This window comes from Coturnix japonica, chromosome 13 (assembly GCF_001577835.2).
Source record: "Coturnix japonica isolate 7356 chromosome 13, Coturnix japonica 2.1, whole genome shotgun sequence".
Lineage (NCBI taxonomy): Eukaryota > Metazoa > Chordata > Aves > Galliformes > Phasianidae > Coturnix > Coturnix japonica.
This window is the reverse complement of record NC_029528.1, coordinates 9,505,786-9,526,013: the sequence shown is the minus strand read 5'-3', so window position 1 is coordinate 9,526,013 and position 20,228 is coordinate 9,505,786. Positions and strand designations below refer to the sequence as shown.

Below are 20,228 nucleotides of genomic sequence, written 5' to 3'. Positions count from 1 at the left end.
TATATTCTGAACCATTTTCCTCACCCGTGGGCTTCAGAAGTAAGGTTTGTTGGAAAACACTATGTTCAGTGACAGAGACACATTTCTTTTGCTCTTTGCTCTTGCATGCTTTTACATGCTTTGCTAAATGAATCTTTAGGGGCATCCTTTGGGTAGACAGGGAGCTAGTGCTGGTTATCACGGCAACAAACTAAAAAATAGAAATAGTCTTATAAAGAACCATCTTGCCCTTATCACAAGGTCATTATGAGGGCTTGCAGCTGCTACTTCAAAAGCAGCAGTAACAGTAGTACTACATAGCCCACAGATTGGAAGCTACTGTGGAAAAAAACTCATAAAACTACCAAGCCAAACTTATAAGCTGAAATAGATCTTAATTCAACTTAAAAAAAAACAAAAAAAAAAAAACAAACAAAAAACAAACTTTTGTCTAAAAAGTCATAGAAAATTTGGGTACAAATATCTCAAGACCACCAGAAGTGAAAACCCAACCATGCTTCTCAACAGCCATAAAAAAAAGGCAAGTTTTTTTCTTGTCCAGACCATAGTAAATAATATCAAATTCAGAACTGATTTTGGTTTGTAAATGTACAGGGGAGACATAAGAAAGTACTTGTTCTACTGATAGTATCCAGTACAGTTAGTATGAATGCTTATTCACCCAAGGCCATTCATATACTGCAAGATATTTTCAAATATGACTAGAGCAGTTCTTTTTTTCCTACTTTAAGACATTTGTTATGCTGTACCATCAACAAGATCAAGTTCCCATCCTAAAGCCGACATCATTCTCCCTTCCCCCGGAAGCAAATGACTTAAGCTTCTTGATCTTTCAAGGAATTATTTATTTTACCTTGCAGTTCCAGTAAACCATTCACCGTAAGTTTAATAATCATGAATGTTTGGGTCAAAATGAACACTTGTCTGTAATGGTGCCAGGTACAGATTCCTGCTTTTATTAGGAACTCCCTATACCAGACTATCAGAAAAGCATTAAATAATGGGAGTTGGATAACACTTCCCATGCCACATCATGCCATAACTGTACTTCCAGAGAAAGGTTGTGTTCCATCTTCCTACATGGCCATCAGTTTATCTGCTCACTGATCAACTACACAGTCATTTCAAGTACCAGTTACACATCCAGCATCACAAATTGCTATACTGTTAAATATTTATTTTACATGCAATACTTTCCAGCAAGGTAAGCTTTCTAAAAATTATACTAATCATTTATGAAAAAAATAGCCTGTAAAATCTCATGACTATAATCAAAGTACTTCTTAAATCCTTAACTCAGGAACCATGCATTTTAAATACATCAATTACTTCATTTCATATTTGCTACTCATATGAGTCAGTTTTGATCTGCCAGGATAACATACAAAAGACATTCTTTCCCCTCTTAAGAATTTTTATTTCTGCACGATAAACAAAGTGATCCTTTTGTTAGTATTTAAAAATGACATTAAGATGACACAGCAAAGTAGTGGGGGTGAGAACGAGTGGGAAGCTGATCAGAAGCACAACGTGCTCCTTGGATGTTCGCAGAACAGCTGAGGCCTCAAGGGAAACTGGGAAAAAAAACTGTGCACAGAAACAATTTCGCCTATATATTATTTCATTTTTGTCTCTTAAGGAGATTTTTTTTTCAGTCACTAAGAATAATTGCTGGGAAACATTTTATTTCCTGATGGTTGTCTAATCTGCCATATATAACTCACAATGTAATCCTGTTTATGACAATATCATTTGTTACAATGGAAATTCCTCACATCCTAGCTGCATGCAATTATCCAGGCTGAAGCCAGGATGATCAAAAGGACTCTGTTCAGCAAAACACTTACAAGCTTAACTCCCAGCACATGCTTATGTCTTAAAGGATATGCATCTTCAGCAAAATAACGACAAAACACACAAAATATCTTTTCTAGCTCGGTAAGCACTGCGTTGCTATTATTGCTGCAGTAAAGATACCACAGTGCAGTACCATGATATAACCACAGCTGTGCCACCTAGATGGAGGCTGACAGTCAGACATTCGCATTTTTTGCTTGCAAATGTGCTTACATTTGCTGAGCCATTAATGTTCAATCATTTCACTATTAGAAGCCAGATTAAACATAACAGACCCTGCAACTAAAAGAATGGAAGTGCTACATGTGCATACAAGAAGGAAAAATACACAGTAGACATGCCATACACAATAGAAACCAATGAAGTTTTGCACGCATCAAGCATAAGGAACAAGATAAAACACTAGTGAAACAGGACAGCTATGATTCATACTTCAGCTGACAGTATGAACGAGTCCATGAAGTAATTTCAACATCAACAAACACACTGTTTGCATGCCTGCATTGCCCCTAACTGTTGTGTTCAAACACCAACTAAAGAACGTGACAGGAAAACTCATGAAAATCATACAAGTCACCAGAGGTGACTTCATCCCAGGGGACCCTTCCCTACATTCAATCTGCAATCAGCAAGAACAAAGAGCTTCCATGCAAGCTGCCTGCAGCAACCTGAATCCAACATAAAATAGAGATTAATATAATAATAATAATAAGCAGTGAGTTGTATCTACCAGTTTACAGTAAAAGCAGAGAGTAGTGTCTGAAATTTGTCACTTCATGGCAAAAATACCCCACAACCTTTTAAAACTGGACAAGAAAAAATAACAACATTTTTAAAGGCCAAGACTCTCAAGAAAATGTCATGTCACTGCATGCAAAACGAGGCCACAATGGAAGAGTGGCATATACCAATGGAAAGAAAAATCTCAGTTATACCTCTTCAATCAAATTTCACTAATCCACATAATGACATTAATGTTTAAAATTCAAAACCTACTACATGCTTCATGGATTTATCTAACTGACAATTCAAGAGCAGATTGATGTTTCTGTTAAAGGTACTTTAACATAAGATGGAGGCTGTGAGTCAGAAGTGGTACGTTTAAAATGGAACCGTATATTTTCCTCTTAAAAGATCCACGAGACCCACATCAACTACAAATGAATTTAAAATAGAGAAACACTGATTTACAAAACCAAGCCCCCACCTGTAACCTACCTTCACTTCTCTCATTTCAACTTCTGATTATATCTTACATTTAAAAAGCAGAAGAAAATTCAAGATATTACAGACATCTTTAGTAAAGAAGACAGACATGTACCACCAGCTCTCTCCCCAGCCTACAGAATACACATATGCATTATTTTTACTTTCTTTCTTCAATATTTTGAGTTTGAAAGATGCACTTAAATACATCTAACTGAATATTCCCCTGAGACACAAGCAGATGAGGTAGAAAGAGACTCCCTTTAAGACACCTCTCTGTGTGAGCCACAACTTAAGGACTAACTACCTAGAAAAGCAGCTCTTCTGTCCTCAGTAGCCCATGAGACCCTACATCATTATAGAAACCAATTCTCCAGTTCCACAGCCATAAACTTGCCTCACAGACTGCCTCTCCTTAAAATGATAGTTAAAAAATACACACCCACCGACCAGAATAATAATCTCAGTGCACTCGGTGCCTGTCACACAGTATTTCTTCGATAACTGCTTACACTGATGCTGGTACATTGACACGCCTGCTAAAGGAATAACAAATGGTCCTAGGAAGTCCAGCCACAAATGCTAATCAACATTAAAAACAACAACAACAAAACATTTTAAGGGAGGAAGCTTCCCTCCCCCAGAAAAACATATGTGATATAAATACTAACTTGAAAAACAAAGCCATCTTGTAACTTCAGATCTTGGTGAATTAGGTTCATGGGACATTAGCTAAAACCACTTAGGTTGAAAGCCATCTTATTATTTTGAAAAATAAGGAGCAATGAAGTGCTGCTTCCAAATAATCACAGCGTACGTGTTTCAGAAACTTTCTTGGAAAGCAACATTCAATCCGTAGGTTATTGGCAAAACCAGTAGGCACTTAATAATGCTAACACTGCATTCATAGTATGTGCTCAATAAGCACTGGATCTGCTGGATGGTAATACATATTTTCCCAAAATAAATGTGCTAGAGGCTTCACATACTGAAATAAGGCTATACTTGTAAGGTATAGTTTACATAACAGTAACACGTGCAAAATGCTCAGTATCATACTTCCATGGTCTTCCACAGCATTCTGAACATGGGGGCTGACAAAGGCTCTGAAGTGAAACAGCATTTTTCTAATTTCTGTTATTTTAGAGTACACCCTGAGAGAAAAGAGAAGAACCACCCTTAGGAGTAAAAATACAACCTCTCCCATTTCAGACCCCAACACAGGCTTTCTATTGTCTTGATTAACTCCACTCTGTTTCAAGCAGACATTTAATCACATAGAAACAAGGCTAAGCAGTATTACTTGTTAATGCCACACATAAAACAGACTTCAATCCTCGTAGGTTTAAGAATGCAGGAAATTTTAAGCAAAATAACATAAATGATCAATTTGAGCACTTTTGGATTTGTATACCTAAAAGCTTTGACTAATATTTGACCTGAATCCTGCTGTGGTTTCAACATGTAACTTCTCACATTGCATCCTGCAATTCTCAACATGGATTTCAAAGAGGCAGAAGTAGATCCTGGCTCCGCAGCAGCCAAACAATACACTGACATGCTTCTTTAGATAGCAAGTGCTCCACAAGTGCAGAGCCCTCAAAAGATTTTCCCAAGTCAATAGCAATTCTACCCCTGCATCACAGCCAGGCATGAACATACAGGAAATTGCAGATGGGGAAGGCACAGCAGGGTAAAAACACACAAGGGAGAGGGGAGGGGAAAAAAAGTTGTGGTATCTTCCTAGGCAGAAACTAAGTGGAAATATTAACCTCTCCAGCTAAATATTTTGGCAGCCAATGTCTGCAATGATAAAAAGGGTGCGTATGTTCTAGTCAATACTTTATTTCACTGTAATAACACAATATCCAGTTTAAGAATATATATAAGCTATCTAAAACTACAATAGAAACATGAATAAGAGCTTTACCAGTCACCAGTACTATATGTTCCATTTGAACACGTTCTAGTACCCCGGCCACATCCACATAAAATGTCTCAAAAAATACAGCATACATTTCACTGCATTTCCAGTCATTTAAGTATCCATAAATCTTCAGTGAAAACAGGGCAGAAAGAGCCTCAATGGAAAAAATCAGCATCAGATTCACACATTAAGGCTTCCAAACAAGACTCATGTGGAACCTGAGCTCGCACAAGCATTTTGCAAAGCCTACCCATAGTAGGTCTGGGTACTTCTAACTGCAGTTTTGAATGCAGCCAGTTAACTGGATTTATGGATTTCTCTAAGTGGTCACTTGAATATCGTTTTCATTGATCTACCATTATGTAACACATTTCTATGCATCACACTAACAAGAACGATTATAGTTAAGGGTCTCTTGGCATTTCTATTAGAAATCTGTTTTCAGGGACTTCCATATCAACTATAATAATATACTTTTGGCTGAAACTTGATATGAACCTATACTTAAAACAGCGAAAATTCCTACCTTTGAAAAGGCTTCTATCAGAATTGAGAAAAAAAAAGGGCAATTTTTCCATCTACTTTGGTATGTGGTTAAGTGTTTTACCCTGAACAACCTTAAACAGACATATGCTACCAGATATGAATAACACATTTGTAATTGTTTTAGGGATGGGTTTCCTAAATGCATCTCACATTGCCAAGTGTCAATGAAAAAGAGCAGCAGGGCAGAATAATGGATTGAGCATTCATATAAATTTAAAGATTTCAGACTGAGTAAAAGGTCTCCCCAGACATTTCCAGGCTTGCACAATTAGTGAAGTAATGTTGCTTTATGAAGCTTTTCATATGTACATGTGACGTGTGTATCTATTTAAGCATACTTGCCTCCTCCCTGTACGTTATCTGAAAGAATGTGTCATGGCATAATAAGGAATGGTAAGAGTTACATTCCTAAATTTAGAGACACGGCCTAATGGATCTTCAAACTAATTTCATTTTACTTAAATTTTATGACTCCTTCAGTGCACATCTTGTCAAACACGGATTAACACTGTTACTCCGATGCCCTGAAGGGACCTACCAGAGGTCAGCAGTCCTTGAAAGAAGAGAGGAATTCAGCAATGCTCTACAACTCCCCTGAAACTGCAGAGTCTATTAACTCAAAATACACATTATAAAGCAAATATAAATATAGACTTGCAAAATGGACCATAATGCCTTCTGGACTATTGGGTAATAAACTGTTATGCAAATGGCAACACATGTTTACATTTTCTGATCATAACAACTTCAACTTATTTAGCGACTTTTGTTAAAGGGATGCAATAAAATGGACACATAGAATTAAAAAAAGACCTATACAGAAAATAAACATGAGCACCAATTTTACTTCATTAAGAAGAATGGATCTCCATTAAAACTATTAAAAAATTATTTAGAATTCACATAAAATAAATTTGCAATAGAAATTAAGAACAGATTTTCCAAATGACTGCATCTGTAAGAGTGAATTGTTTTTCCAGACTCCTCAGTACCTGCTCAGATTAATTAATTATCAAATGTTTTTAGTATGTAGCACTCACTAAGGAAAAAGCCTTCAGCTGCTTAAAAGCAACAGGAACTTCTGGCTATTTCACTTAGGTACCCATTAGAACAATCTGGATGACAAACACTTCTAAAAATCAAAACCATAGGACTTCAGGTCTCAGACATCCGACAGATCATGTGATATATCTTCCTAAGTATATATGAAAACCCACTCATTTTTCTCATCTTAAATAGGTTTAGCATTACCTTCACCTAATTCTATACTTTTCAGTCCCATCTTTCTCCAAAGATCGTAACTAAAAACAGACCACAATCAGCACACATAAGCAGACATGGGGATCTTTGCACTATAGCAATCCAAAACAACATCTCAAGAAAATTATCTGTGATGATTCATCTTAGTATGTTCAGTTGAGCAGGCATCTTGCTCCCATTTATGTACATTCAGACAGGCTTACAGTGTCTCAACCTCATGAAATACCAGATAAAGCTGGTATGCTCAAGTCATGTCTAACACAATAACCAGTCAAAGCTACTGTCATTCAAAACACATTTCCAGTGATGGAGGAAAAGGCAAAGGATGTGTGCCAATAGCCTTTCACTGGTTCATTGAATGACCTCTGCTCTTGTCCTCCTGCAGTCTGAATGCTGCTACCAACAATCATCAGAAGCTACTAATCTCTCCAGAACAGAGAAGAGTTCACTGCACCCAGGCTATCACGCAGCAAAGAATTCCAAACAACAGAAAGGAAGAAAGCATTCAAGAACAGCAATCAGGACAGTCAACTTTGAAGTAAAACCCGGTTTTTTTCCAATCCATTTTCACTGAGTTGCTTAGTTAATGGGAATGCCTATTCATTAAATTAGAAAAGAAAGAAGAAACAGTCCCCAGAGAGCAAGGGCTGGAACAAGGACTTTGCACTTCAAGCAGCTGGTTTTCAATACGCATACATTAGGGGAATTTAATATACTACCCCTGTCCAATCCTGAGCTTTTTACAGATTTTTGGTACTACTTGTTCAACACAGAAAGCTGAGTTTGTCTCAACCACGATGAAACCAGGATTATTCCACTGATTTTCTCTTATATAAATCACCAGACTGCTATATCTTCAAGAACAGCCCTCACCTGAAATACAAAATGCATCTCTTAGAAGGGTTGTTGTCTCCCCTTTCTCTCCCCCAGTGTTAGATTCATATTATTCTAGGCTTAATAAACTAATCTCTTTAGCATTTACAGAATAAAAATCAATAGGATTTCATCTCAATGAAGATATGAAAAAGCTGTCCAAAGCAGACAGAAATAGCAATTCCCTTGTTCTACAAGTCTGGGCTCACAGGAAGACCACTGACTCAAAATGCTTTTTCTGAACTATAATAGCCTACATTAGGTATGACTTAGGAATTGCACATTGTTGCTCATATTAAATATTCACAGGTTGCTATATCTTCTTCTCATATTTAGAACACAAGTTCTAGTTCTGATTGACAAATGCATATATAATTGCTCTCAAACTCATCCAAAAGGACACATGCAGAAGATGTGATTGTAAGTCTGAGAGAATCTTTGCACTGATTACCTAATTTGAAAATACTTAACTAGACAATTTACATGCAAAGACAAAGCCTATGAAGTGAGAGTATGTACTCCACAACCTGGCCATCAGACAAGACTAACCATATACATGCCCATTATATCATTATTCCTACACAGCCTGCTTTATGCTAGCCATTACAAATCCACTGTAGATAGCGCTGCTGTCAAAAAATCTGAGTAGGGAGGGAACTCACATAGAAGCATAACAAAATAAATTATCATAAAGCACAAATTCTGCTTCTGTCTCATTTATCTTTGTGTAAACCCACAGTATGCCTGTAAGTTTAATGTAATTATGCATGTTCATTTATTTTTAAATTACAGATCACATCCATCAGTAGTAGCCTATTTTTCCACTGTTGAGAACTCAAGGCTTCAGATGAAGCTCTTAACTCCCAAATACAGATTGTTTTACTTTATTTTTTTAAGAGTTTTTTTTAAGAACAAACAAACCAACCACATGGAAGAATACCCTCCTTCAAAATGCAGGGGCCAAATCCTGCTTAATGAATTCACACAAGCACTTGCAGAGACCTACAGAACTAACCACTAAGAGCCTATGAGGGATTTGACTTACTTTTAGGAAAAAAAATAAAGGAGTTATTACTATATAAGACTGTACTTTAACATGGTTGAGTACTAAAGGCTGTAATATAAACCTTGGAGAGGGCTGCACAGAGTATGAGGAGTAAGAAGGGAGGGAGGAATAATAAGGATTTAGTCATGGTGTACTGACAGACTTTTAGAGTCACTAAGAAGCATGAACACTGCTATGGGAATAGCTTAAACTTGTAACAAATTTATAGAGCACAAAATAAAATCTTTCATTCTACTACACAGCTCGTCCATAAAGATTTTATGTGATTTTCAATAGAGAAGTTATGAAAAAGCAGCCCTGTACTAGGAGCTTACAAAGTACACTGCATGTTCATTCCCACACGTTAGCACAAAGATACTGACCATAAAATGTATTACAGGCAAATCTATCTTATTATATGGCAGATGTCAAATTACTTAGATATTTATAGGTCGAGGCTTACTGAAAACAAGGCAGCAAAAATTATTATTTCAATTGTACAAATCATCTCCCAAGCAATCTCATTAAATTTCTGACAACCATACCACAGCCTTCAGGAAACACTGAGAGCAATCACTTTGAGAAATCACTAGCACCAATGAACCAAGATATCCTACCAACTGAAGACTAGCACACAAAGTGCAAACCAATTAACAAGCTACTTCTATTGGCCATAAAAAGAAATAGAAGAATTACGTCATGTTTCTTGGAAAAGAAAAGCAAAAAAGTAGAAAATTAAAATGGAGATGCTTTACTAACAGATCTGCCCTGGTTTCCCTAGGTCCTGTAGCTGCTTATTCTTAGGCCAAACTGCTCCATACAGAATAAGCTCCAATTGCTCAGCAAAGAGCAATCATTGATCTCTGCACAGATCAACCTACCAGCACTAGAACAGCTGATCAACACTGCTATTCAAAACGCACTTGTAAAACCCACCACACTATTACTGGGACCTGCAGGGTAACTGGGCACCCACTGCATTCAAATGTGAGAATAAAAGGATATACCTTCAGTAAAGAAAAAAGGAAAAATGGAGTTCTTATTACTGCAAAAGGATAATGCCTACAGGACCAACAGCTGGAAGCAGGCAGTTCACTTTTCACCTCTGTGGAATTAAAGTCAACCCTGTGCCCACTGCAACTCCACAGTGTAATCACCTTACAAATAAGTAAATAAATAAATGAAACCAGGAACATATACTGCTGTAATTGTGCAAGGTGCTCCCAGTAGCTCCTTTTCCCAAAGCAAATTAGATGAGGCCACAAAACTAAACAGATGATGACTACAAAGATGACTAGAAACGTAATATCTATGTAATCACTTTTTTGCCCTTCTCATGTAAAAATGTCATAAGTCTGAATCTAAAGCTACCATGAGCTCTGACAGTGCTGAAGAGAAGTTTCCACCTGGGAAACATTAAAGGGGAAAAAAAAAGAAAAGCAAATATCCCAAAATTCCCTGTTTGCCAGGCATTTGAAGACCTCAAATGTTCCACATGAACTACAGTTACACAAAGGTTAGTACCATCCTAAAAGGAATTCCCCAAGCATAAAATAAAACGAGGAGCCAACTTCTATGGCTGAAATCTGTAAGTAGAAACCTAGAATATATCAAGTAAATACTCTGAAATTAAAATTAAAATGACAAAAATTAAAGCAGCAGGCTAAATGTGCCTTTCAGTCAAAAAATAAAAATAAAAATATAATAATATAAAAGAGATAGGTGTCCTGGGAGGCACTTCAGTATAAGCCAATTGTGTACAATAACTTGGCAAGAGCCAAACTCAAGCTATCTGCCAAGAAATACTATTTTATGTGAAGAAGCACATACCTACGACAGAAGAGATGTAATAAAACCATCTCTAGCAGCAGGAAGCATTTAGGATTAGTGAAGCAACAACCTTCCAGCATTTCCAATATTTATTTTTCAGTGCATCTCCAGTCCCATTCTCTCCCTCATCTCTGTATGGATCACATACAGCAATGTGTGCAACCACAACAGATCAACAAAAGAGGATACTGCTGACAGGAAGCATTTTTCTCACCTCTTCCCATACCAGTGTAAATGAAGCACTTCTCCCTATTTGGATATTTTCCTCTTTCTCTTTTTTTCTTTACCTGACTTAATCCATGTTCTACCCCAAGCTTTCTGGTTTGGAACAGCTCCACAGTACTTCCCTACCACTTAACCCCCTCTTCTTTCTGGACCATAAGCCATCTCTTCCTTCTTACACATCTAAGCTAAACACCATTAATTGAGAGGTTGCAACACAAATCCTGTTGTTCTCATGATCTATAAACCTGTCTTTTGAGCTTTGTTAATGAAAATATCTCAAGGAGCCACAGAAGACTTCAAAAAAGAAAAAAAGTCAGGAGCACGTCTCTTATCAAAAGCAACATAAAGCTAGATTTGTATCAGCAAAATACTGCTGCACTCATACTTCTTTGGACTGACATTATTCAGATCTCTGAGTATTGCACTTCTTTTTTGCAACTTTGATAAATTCTGAATACAGAAGTCAGAATATGATACAAGATGCATAAACATGTTTTTAAGAGCACTGAAGTTACAAGGTCTCTTCACGTAAAGCTTGGCATACACAAGTAAGCAAATCTCACCCCAATAGATGCTAACAGCCCCTTTGTTTCTGCAGCTCCCACTCAACATAGGAATTTCACAATTAATCTAAGTGGATCCTGTTAAGACAAACCAGTCTACAAACTCCACAAACACATAGTAAAGCAACGTGCCAAAAACTGAGCAATAAGGAAGCAAATATTTAAATATAAACTGTTCCAATCCTTCTCAACAGAACCCCAATATGAATAGTTAGCTATATTTAATTAAACATACAAACCATTGCTTAATATTATAGTTACTGGGTAAAAATTATAACCATGGAACATCTCTCCTTCTTTTCAAGACATCCTGTACTTGAATCCCATAATAGCCACAGACCAAAGGGAAAACAAAACAAATTGACCTACTTAATAGGAAATAAGCCAAGACATTGAAAACCACCACATAACCAACATTATCCATAGAACTACTCATGTCTTGAGTGGATCAAGTGCATTCTGTGCAATACTCAGGCACTTCTGAATTAAATCATTCCTGGAATACTTCATGAACTTGTACCAATTCTTTTTCCCTGGTTGCAGTGCTGTCAAGGGTTCTGCTCAATAATTAACCACGGAGATGCAGATGGGGAAATGCAGCACCTCAGCTCGCACTGGTTATTAAAAAAAAAAAAAAAAAAGAGAGAGAGAGAAAGGGATAAAAATACTTTTTTTTTTTAAATTTTTTTAAAAATACGAGTTTCTATCAAGAAATAGGAAGCCAAGTAGTGAAGTCAAGTACAACAAACATATGGAAAATCTCCAGGTTATACTGCATATTGCGTTAGACTCGCTGCTAATCTTACATGAAATCAAACTGAAATCATTTCAGTTTAAGTAGCATTCACATTTCTCCACGTTTGCTTCCCATAACTAAGGTAAGCATTAAGAAAATCTGCAGTGTAACTAGGGGAAACCATACACTCAACTGCAAGGCCTGCTCCAAAGATGTGAGTGGAATTAGCCATGGTCATTACTGCACTGCATAGAATCGCTACTCATTGAGTATTATTTCCTCCCAGAATACAAGGATTGAGTACAAACAGCCATGATGCCTATTAACAACCAAATAGGCCTTAAGTTCTTGTTTTTCTCATGTTAATTCAGCACATTGCCTTGGGCTGGCAAAAATTGTGTTCAGAAGTACCAGCACTTAACCTCTATATTAAGAGAATAGTGGTAGTTGAGGTTTCTGTCTACAAAAGGTTAAACAAGAAAGCAGGTTACATTACACAATGAGATGGTTATGGGATGTACTCATCACCTCTATAAGAATACAAAGTCAACAACCACCCCAAACATACATATAGTTTCTGTAAGTAGATGTAAATTCTCCCGTCTAACAAAGAAGAAACTTTATTATTAACTCTGCAGCTAAAGATAATGCTTCTGCCTGCCACCGTAGGGCAAGGAATTAGTAGGGAGCATGAACTGTATTAAGAATGGAAGGGTGATCATTTTGCCAGGACTACAGAGTAAGCAAAAGCACACCCCATAACTCAGAAAACAGGTCTATAAATCCAGGAAATTCTTCTGTCTTCCATCATTTCAGATTTAACTTCTAAAAAAAATAAAATAAAATACATGTGGTACTCAGTGATATTCCCTCTGGTGCCTTCCAAAGAAATCAAAAGCCAAAACTCTAGTGACTTGTCAAGAAACAAGTCAAGGCCTTGTACACCGAGTATTATGTTCTGTGCTGGAATGCCCCTCTTCTCGTTTACTCCAGGCTGATCAATATACATTAATACTTGTTGAGGTGTACACTTCATTGGGAAATGAACTGTTACATGCTACATTCAAGCAGATGAAGAAAATAATCTTGGCTTGGAATCTCTTCTGAAGTTGAAAAATGAAAAAAAAACCAAACAAAAAACAAAAAATAACCAAACCAAAACAACACAAAATCTGGAAAATGAATGTCAGGTTTTTAAAAATAAGTACTATTTTAGAGTAATTTTAGCCCAGAGCTTAAATGCTTCAGGCACATTTCTGTGACAAAATTAACCATGCATAACCTCCCCCAGCAGTTTTACAGGTAGTCTGAAAAAGTGCCTCACAAAGGTCAAGAATTTCATTATAGAGACATAATAAACTGACTTCAGAATACTAAAAATAATATGCAGCTTTATAGTGCCAAATCACAGCATTCTGATATGGTACCACCTATAACCGGAGACCACATTTCTGGGAGTCTTTGAAACGTTCTTTGTTTTTCTAAGCAAAAAGAAAACTGCACCATCTTCCACCTGGGAAGAGCTGTGATATGTAACACCGACCTGCAGACAACAGCTCAACCAGGAAAACCCTCGTCATTCCCACGCTGCCTAGAAAACAACACCCCGTGTCTCCTATCTAGACTAGCTTTAATGATAAGCGTTTTAAAATACAATGTTATTACCTTCTTTTGCTCTTAGGACTCCAGAAAGGAGAACACTGGACTGCAATAGGTCCTAAACCACAAGCTGAGCACAGATGAAGCTGAGCAGCCCTTACTGCACAGGTGATGCTGCTCAAGGAGAGATTATTCAGCATTTTCCTGCTAACTTGAAAGAACTGCTCCAAGCTCTCTGCCACCAGGTCCTGGTACAGCACAGCTCCCAGGACAGCCACCAGTAACCTCACAGCCAAGTCAGGCCAAAGGTTACGTGTTATTAAGAAAAAAAACCTCCTGAGAACAGACGTTTATCAATTCATTCACTGCAACACTTGGAAGAAACCAAGCGTACCCCTGGGACAGCACGAAGGTATTTCAGGGGCAGAACGATCATGCCAACACAACAAATAACTTCCCAAATATTACTTCCAAATGGCAGTCACAGAACATAGAAGGATGTTTCTCTGCAACACTTTTTCAAGAGTAATGGAGGGATTGTTTCAAACAGACTTCTACAACTGCCTGAAAACATCTCACAGCACATTCATTTTGTGTCAGGTGCTGCTATCTGCTTCAATGTCTCCATCTTGTCATCCTCACAAGGGTACAGGGCCAGACTGTACCCTACACAAAGTTGCAAGCTGACATATAAACCTGGAAATATGACCTCATTATTTACAAATAATGACAGTAAATAACGGGAAAGCTCTGCCTCAACCATGGACAGTCTCTTTCGCAACACATATCTGAGCCTTCGCTTGCTCAGTCACCCAGGTAACAGAAGCACTTCACACAAACTACCCAGTTATAACCCTACAGCAGCTTCAGCATTCGAGCACAGTCAGTCCCAGCTACTCAGATAAAGAGACAAACGTCTGGAGAAACAAATAGGTCAACTTTGACTCAGTCATGCTCATGAACACAGTGCCAAGGCAGAAAACATGAAAATACATGGTGGGCCTTCAGTTACGTACAAAACAACCTGCTTGTTTTTTTTCCCCCCTCATCTTTTTTTTTTCTATTTTTTATTTTATTATTATTTTAAATTAATTACAAACGACCTGCTAAGACAAAACAAACAACAAATTATTTTTTTTAATATTTAAAAGAAAGCTGGGAGGTGAAAGGGCAACTAAGAAAGGCATAAAGCAGGCTTGTTATTAAAATCTCACCCTTTCATTCCACGGTCTCGCGCAGAATTTGCCCTGAGCAGCCCGGGCTGATTCGGGGGCTGCCCCTCCGAAGGGGACCCCTACCGCTCGGTGACCAGGCGGTAGCGGGATGCAGTGCGGCCACGCGGCCGGCAGGGGATGCCATTGATTGCGGGAAGCGCTGGGGAGCTGCTGCAGGCGGTGCGGCCGGTGCTTCTGGGCTGGGGTTCCCATCTCCCCGAGCCCTGCCACGTGAAGAACTGGACGGGATGGGGCGCGGTAACCCTATGGACACCCATCAACTCCGCCCCGGGTAAGGAGGCCTCGCTGGTTTCTCAGCCGGCAACGAGCACCGCTCCGCCTCGATAGAGGTGGGGGAAGCGACGGTCCCCCCCCTCCCCCAGCACAAAGCACTCAGCCCCAAACCATAAATACTCACCATATTGACTTCTGAGACCATATCTATACTGGCAATGTCTATGTTCATGCCAACAGCCACTGGGGGACCTGCAAACCAACAAAGATGGTCCGCAATGTGATCGCTAAAGAACTTAACTCATTCTTATCAGAGTTACAAAGACTGAGACGCAACAAAATAAATCAATAACTAAAAATTAATAAACAAATACATAAAAAACCGGGAAGGTGACAAACAGCGTCCCCCAGCCCTGCCCTTCCCCCCCCCCCCCCAACGTGCAAGCTGCCATCGATCCGCGAGCAACGCGTTAACGCCGGATTCACCCTTTGCGCCCCGCCAGCTGGAGCGCCGCTTTATATAACGCGCACACGTGTCGGCTGCCGGGCTCCGGCGCCGGCTGCTCCTCGGGGAGCCCGTAGCACACAGCTCATTGCGGGCAGGGGGCTGCGGGGACACCCAGTCCCTCCCTGCCCCCCCCCCCCGGCTCAGCCCCGCAGGTACAGGGCGGGGGACCCCAGTGAGCGCGTCCGACATCGATCGATAAACACACGAAGTAGTTGGGAGTGGGAGCGCGCAGGGGGTTAAATGACATTTTTGTATCGGTTAACAGAGCATCTCGTACTCAAAAATAGTAACTGTGATCACGGGCGCATTAGGCACAGAGGAGCAAACGTTGGGTAAACTTCGGAGATTTGCATCTCCATAGATACATTTAAACGAGGGGTTAATTACAGGTTAATAAATTATCAGCACGCACACAATGAGGGACCGCTTCCAGATACGCGAGAGATTTAAACGATCGCATTAAGAGAGCCCCGTGCTAATAAAATACAGTAACAATTAGCTTAACTTTATATCGTCTTGAGAAAATGGCAACGCGCACACCCAGAGCAACAGCACCCACTACACAAAACCACGCACGGAGAAGGTCCAACAGCCCGGATATGTAACATCTCTGATTGAAAAGCTGTCGAATTACCTCCGAAATCTGGCCTCAAGCGAATGTCATAGCCCTTCAGCAGTCTATCCACGGTCTCTTTTACCAGTGACATATTACTAGGGTCATTGACACTGAGGAAGAAAAATAACAATAATAATAACGCGTTATTTCTTATCTCTCGGACCCAAGCTGTACATTCCCCTTAACAGTAACACGCAGAGCGATTCAAAGTAAAGCAATGCCTTCGCCACTTACCTCTGTGCACACACCACTGCTATTATTAAAGGGAATGACCAAATCCCAAAGTAACCCTTTTTCCGGACTCTCAGCATCCCTTTAGCTTTTGATATGATTTAGGGTTTCAGTGAAGAGAAGAAGAGATCCAACTTATTCTGGCCAGTGCAGTAATTCTAATGTGAAGCGCATGCGCACGGCGTACCACAACATCAAAAGGAGCAGTGGTTGCTGCTGGAGATGGAGCAAATTTCCTTGGAAAAAAAAAAAAAAAAAAAATTAAAGGGGAAGAAGGAAATGCATTATTTAAAAAGAAAAAAAATAAATCACCCACAGGAGGATCGAGTATATTTTTGTTGTCCTTTTTTTTTTTTTTTTTTTTTGTTAGTATAGAATATAAATCACAGCAAGCGGAGAACTTTAAGGAGTTGTGCAGGGCACGGCGGCTTTGTAACCCAGTTTAAATGCGAGGGGGGTTGAGGGGGGAGGGGGGAACTGAAGGGATTCGGATTGACACGGAGAGGGGGAGAGGTTGGCAGCGATGTGTGTGTGTGGCGCCGGGGGCAGGTGGGCAGCTGAACTTTTTGGTCCCTGGAAGGAACCGCCCGAAGCGATGCGAGGTGCGGACAAAGGAGCCGGAGCTCGCAACGAGGGCGGGCGGTGGGGGAGGAAAGGAGATGAGATGGGCGCTTACAGTATTTCTCACAAAAAAAAAAAAAATTAAAAAAAAAAAAAAAAAAGAAAATGATGAGGAATAGTTTATTGAAAGAGAGGATTAGGCTGCTTCCTGCCTTCCAGCGCTGCCAGGCTGCTCCCAGGGCACAGGGCTGGAGCAGGAGGTGGCCGGCTGCCGCCGTCGGCTCCCACGGGTCATCCACCGCCGCCCCCCACCCCCGGCGCGTCCTCCACGCTCAGCCCGGGGAGGGGAGCTCCGCAGGTAGAGCTCGAGCTGCCGAGGGGATGGGAAAGGGAAACCACCAGCCCGAAGGTAACGGTGCTTGTTGTGACCACAGCCACCCGGAGCAGCCCCCTTACCTCGTCGGGTAAAGCACGCGAGCTCCTCAAACGCAGCGTATGATCCAATTAATGCCTCAGAAGGAACCAGAGACGGGTAAAGAGCTGATTAAGGGATGCTTTGAGTGATATTTAAATCCTGAGCAGGAAGAGAAAAAAAGAAAAAAGAAAAAAAAAAAAAAAAAAAGGTAGAAAGGAGAGAGAGAAGCGGGGAGAAAAAGCCTACCTCCCCCCCAGACCAACCCGACAAAAAAATATCAGCTGGCTTAAATGATTCCTCGCAAATCTGCCTTGTGCTCGTCGCTCCTTTTACATCTCCTCCTCCTCCCGCACATCCCCGTGCTGCTCACCGCGCGGATCTGGGCGTGCTCGCGATGCCGGCCGGCCCGGGCTGCTCGAAGCTGGGAACACTCGGGGCGTCAATTAACAAAAGCAATATTTAACGAGCTGCGGGAGGGCCGGAGGAGGAAGAAAACGAGGTGTGGGGGGGAGGGACGCGGTGAGGTGAGAGGGTGTTGCACAGAGCGAGACGGGCTGCGTAACCCGTTTGCTCCTCAGCACGGCTCAGCTCGGCTCGGTCCCGCACGCACACGGCGCACCGGAGCCCCCGCACCGTTGCCACGCGTGAGCTCAGCGGGAGGCGCTGCCACGTGGCTCGGGAGCAGTAGGGAGGGATGCTGGGCCCGGGGGTGCCCGGAAAGGAAGATGAGAAGGAGGATGATGAGGAGGAGGTGGTGGTGGTCCTGAAAGGGAAGGGGTGGGCTGGATGCGGAGGCGGTGGGACAAAGTCTCACCTGGGGGAGCCGCAGGTGCCGCCCCTGGGAGCCGGAGGGGCCGCTAAGAAAATGAACAGCAGCTGCGTGAAGCAGGAGGCAGCCCCGAAAAGCAGGCAGCCATTTCACGCTGCCAGGCAGCTCCCGCGGCCGGCTCGGAGCAGCCCCGTATCAGCACCTGCCGCTGGAGCAGGGATGGGCAGCACCGAGCACAGCACAACCCGTCTCGTCCCGTCCGGTCCCGTCGCTCCACACACGCCGAACGCACGGACACGGCTCCGGGAGCACGGACTGATCGCTCCCCTTCTGCCCCCACCCGCTGTCGCGTCCTTAAAGCATCACTTCGTGCACTGGAGAGCAAGGAAGTACCCGGGCTTCCTTTGGGGGGGTGGGGTGATGCCGGGGGTTATCCCCCTTTGCTTTCTTCTCTCATTCGTAAACAATTTAATTAAAATTACACTAGGAGAAAATACGCTTTTCCGGATAAAACAGGCAAGTTTTTTTCTGTTTGTTTGGTTGGTGTTATTTTTTAGATGCTAAGCATCATAGTTCTCTTTCGCGTATTTCTATACAGCCCAACCCCAGTCAACATCAATACTAGAGCAGCACCAGCCCCGGCCCTCCCCCGTCCCCCAACACCCCCCCCCTCCGGCAGCGGAGCCTCCCGGCCGGATACCAACACAGCTCCCCCTTCTCACCCTGCTGCTCTGCTTCGCTCTCAAACCTCTTGAAATATGGCCTGAAAGGAAGATGGTGGACACTGTGCAGTGAATCATGCTACCTTAGGTGCATAATATGCGCTTCTTTTTTTTTTTTTTTCTTTCTTTTTTTTTTTTTTTTTTTCTCCTGCAATCATATGACAGAGCAGGAGGGAAAGCACTTCGATCCCACACTGTGAAACTCACCTGCAAGTGCAAACTTGGAACCACATCCATCACTCCCAATTCCGTGCTCTCTCTGCTGTTTGCTGTCATGACACCCTAGAAACGTTCCTCATATCGTGTCTGAATGTGAAACAGATCAGAACCTGAGGCCAAAGGCTGCTAATATTTAGTGCTAGACTGATGGGAATTTTTTATTTAGATATTAGCATGATATTAGCATAGTATTAGAGCTGGAAGAGTATTCTCTTTCCATTGGACTGCTCATTAGTACACCCAGAGAATTCAAGCCATGTCAGTATATCCAGCAGTTGTTCCCTGCTGTGGTGCATGCGCTAACAATGAGGGCACGTTGGTTCTGTGCCCAGGACACACTGTGCAGCAAAGCCTACTTCAGGCCGGCTCTTCCAGTAAAAGAATGAAACATCTCTCAAATAAAATCAGTACATATAGATGTAATGGTGCATTCCGTGTAGAAGATTAACACATACCCCCACACTTTCAAAATAAATGTATTAATCCTCTCCGGATGATCTGTAAATTTAGGATTTTTGTTAGATGTGTCTCCTCCACCATTTAAGTGGGTCTACAACAGTAACACTTCCTTACCACTTCTCCTGGCTCTATGTGCCCTGTGTGATAGGGGTATCATTATATGTTGACACAGCATAAAGTCATATAATACTCTTACAAACAGTTTTATGCGTTGCTCTACTTTTTTGATAGCACCACTTTTTGTCTGGACACAAGTTCTGGTCCATTTCTGTCATTCAAAACTTCTCAGGGCCTTAAAATCTCCAGATATCAAAGAAATCGTTCCCCTTTCTCTCTTGTGTCTGCATGTTTGTTTGAAAAGGAAATTAAAGAACCTCTGCAAACAGCAGCATTGGCAAGATGGAGAACCACTCATGTCATACTCTTGAGGATTGTTATCTAAGTTTTTGGATGTCTTATGATGGGGAAACAACCTGGTTCCTAATTGGAAGACGATTACTTACAGCTTAAAAATATCTCTGATTATAAATTACTATAATCTGTCATAGAAACCAGCAATGATGGTCACCTTTTACATGCCAGTTACAAATCATTTTTATTCTTAGCTTTCAAC

General features: G+C 41.0%; 1 protein-coding gene across 4 annotated transcripts in view; it reads right to left on the bottom strand.

Moving 5' to 3' along the window:
* The window catches only part of GABRB2 (gamma-aminobutyric acid type A receptor subunit beta2), a 120,385-nt gene extending 101,369 nt beyond the window's left edge, over positions 1–19,016 (bottom strand). Inside the window, exons 1-5 of one of the 4 annotated variants that reach the window (XM_015876301.2) lie at positions 18,938–19,016; positions 17,488–17,605; positions 16,474–16,706; positions 16,258–16,349; positions 15,300–15,367 (exon numbers count right to left, since the gene is read on the bottom strand). In XM_015876301.2, coding sequence (XP_015731787.1) covers positions 15,300–15,367; positions 16,258–16,349; positions 16,474–16,550 — 237 coding nt within the window. In that variant the 5' untranslated portion in view covers positions 16,551–16,706; positions 17,488–17,605; positions 18,938–19,016. Of the gene's footprint in view, positions 1–15,299; positions 15,368–16,257; positions 16,350–16,473; positions 16,707–17,487; positions 17,606–17,816; positions 18,134–18,260; positions 18,563–18,937 lie in introns of those variants that run through there. The other 3 variants (XM_015876300.2, XM_015876299.2, XM_015876302.2) reach the window with 3 other exon arrangements.
* Positions 19,017–20,228: the final 1,212 nt, after the last annotated feature.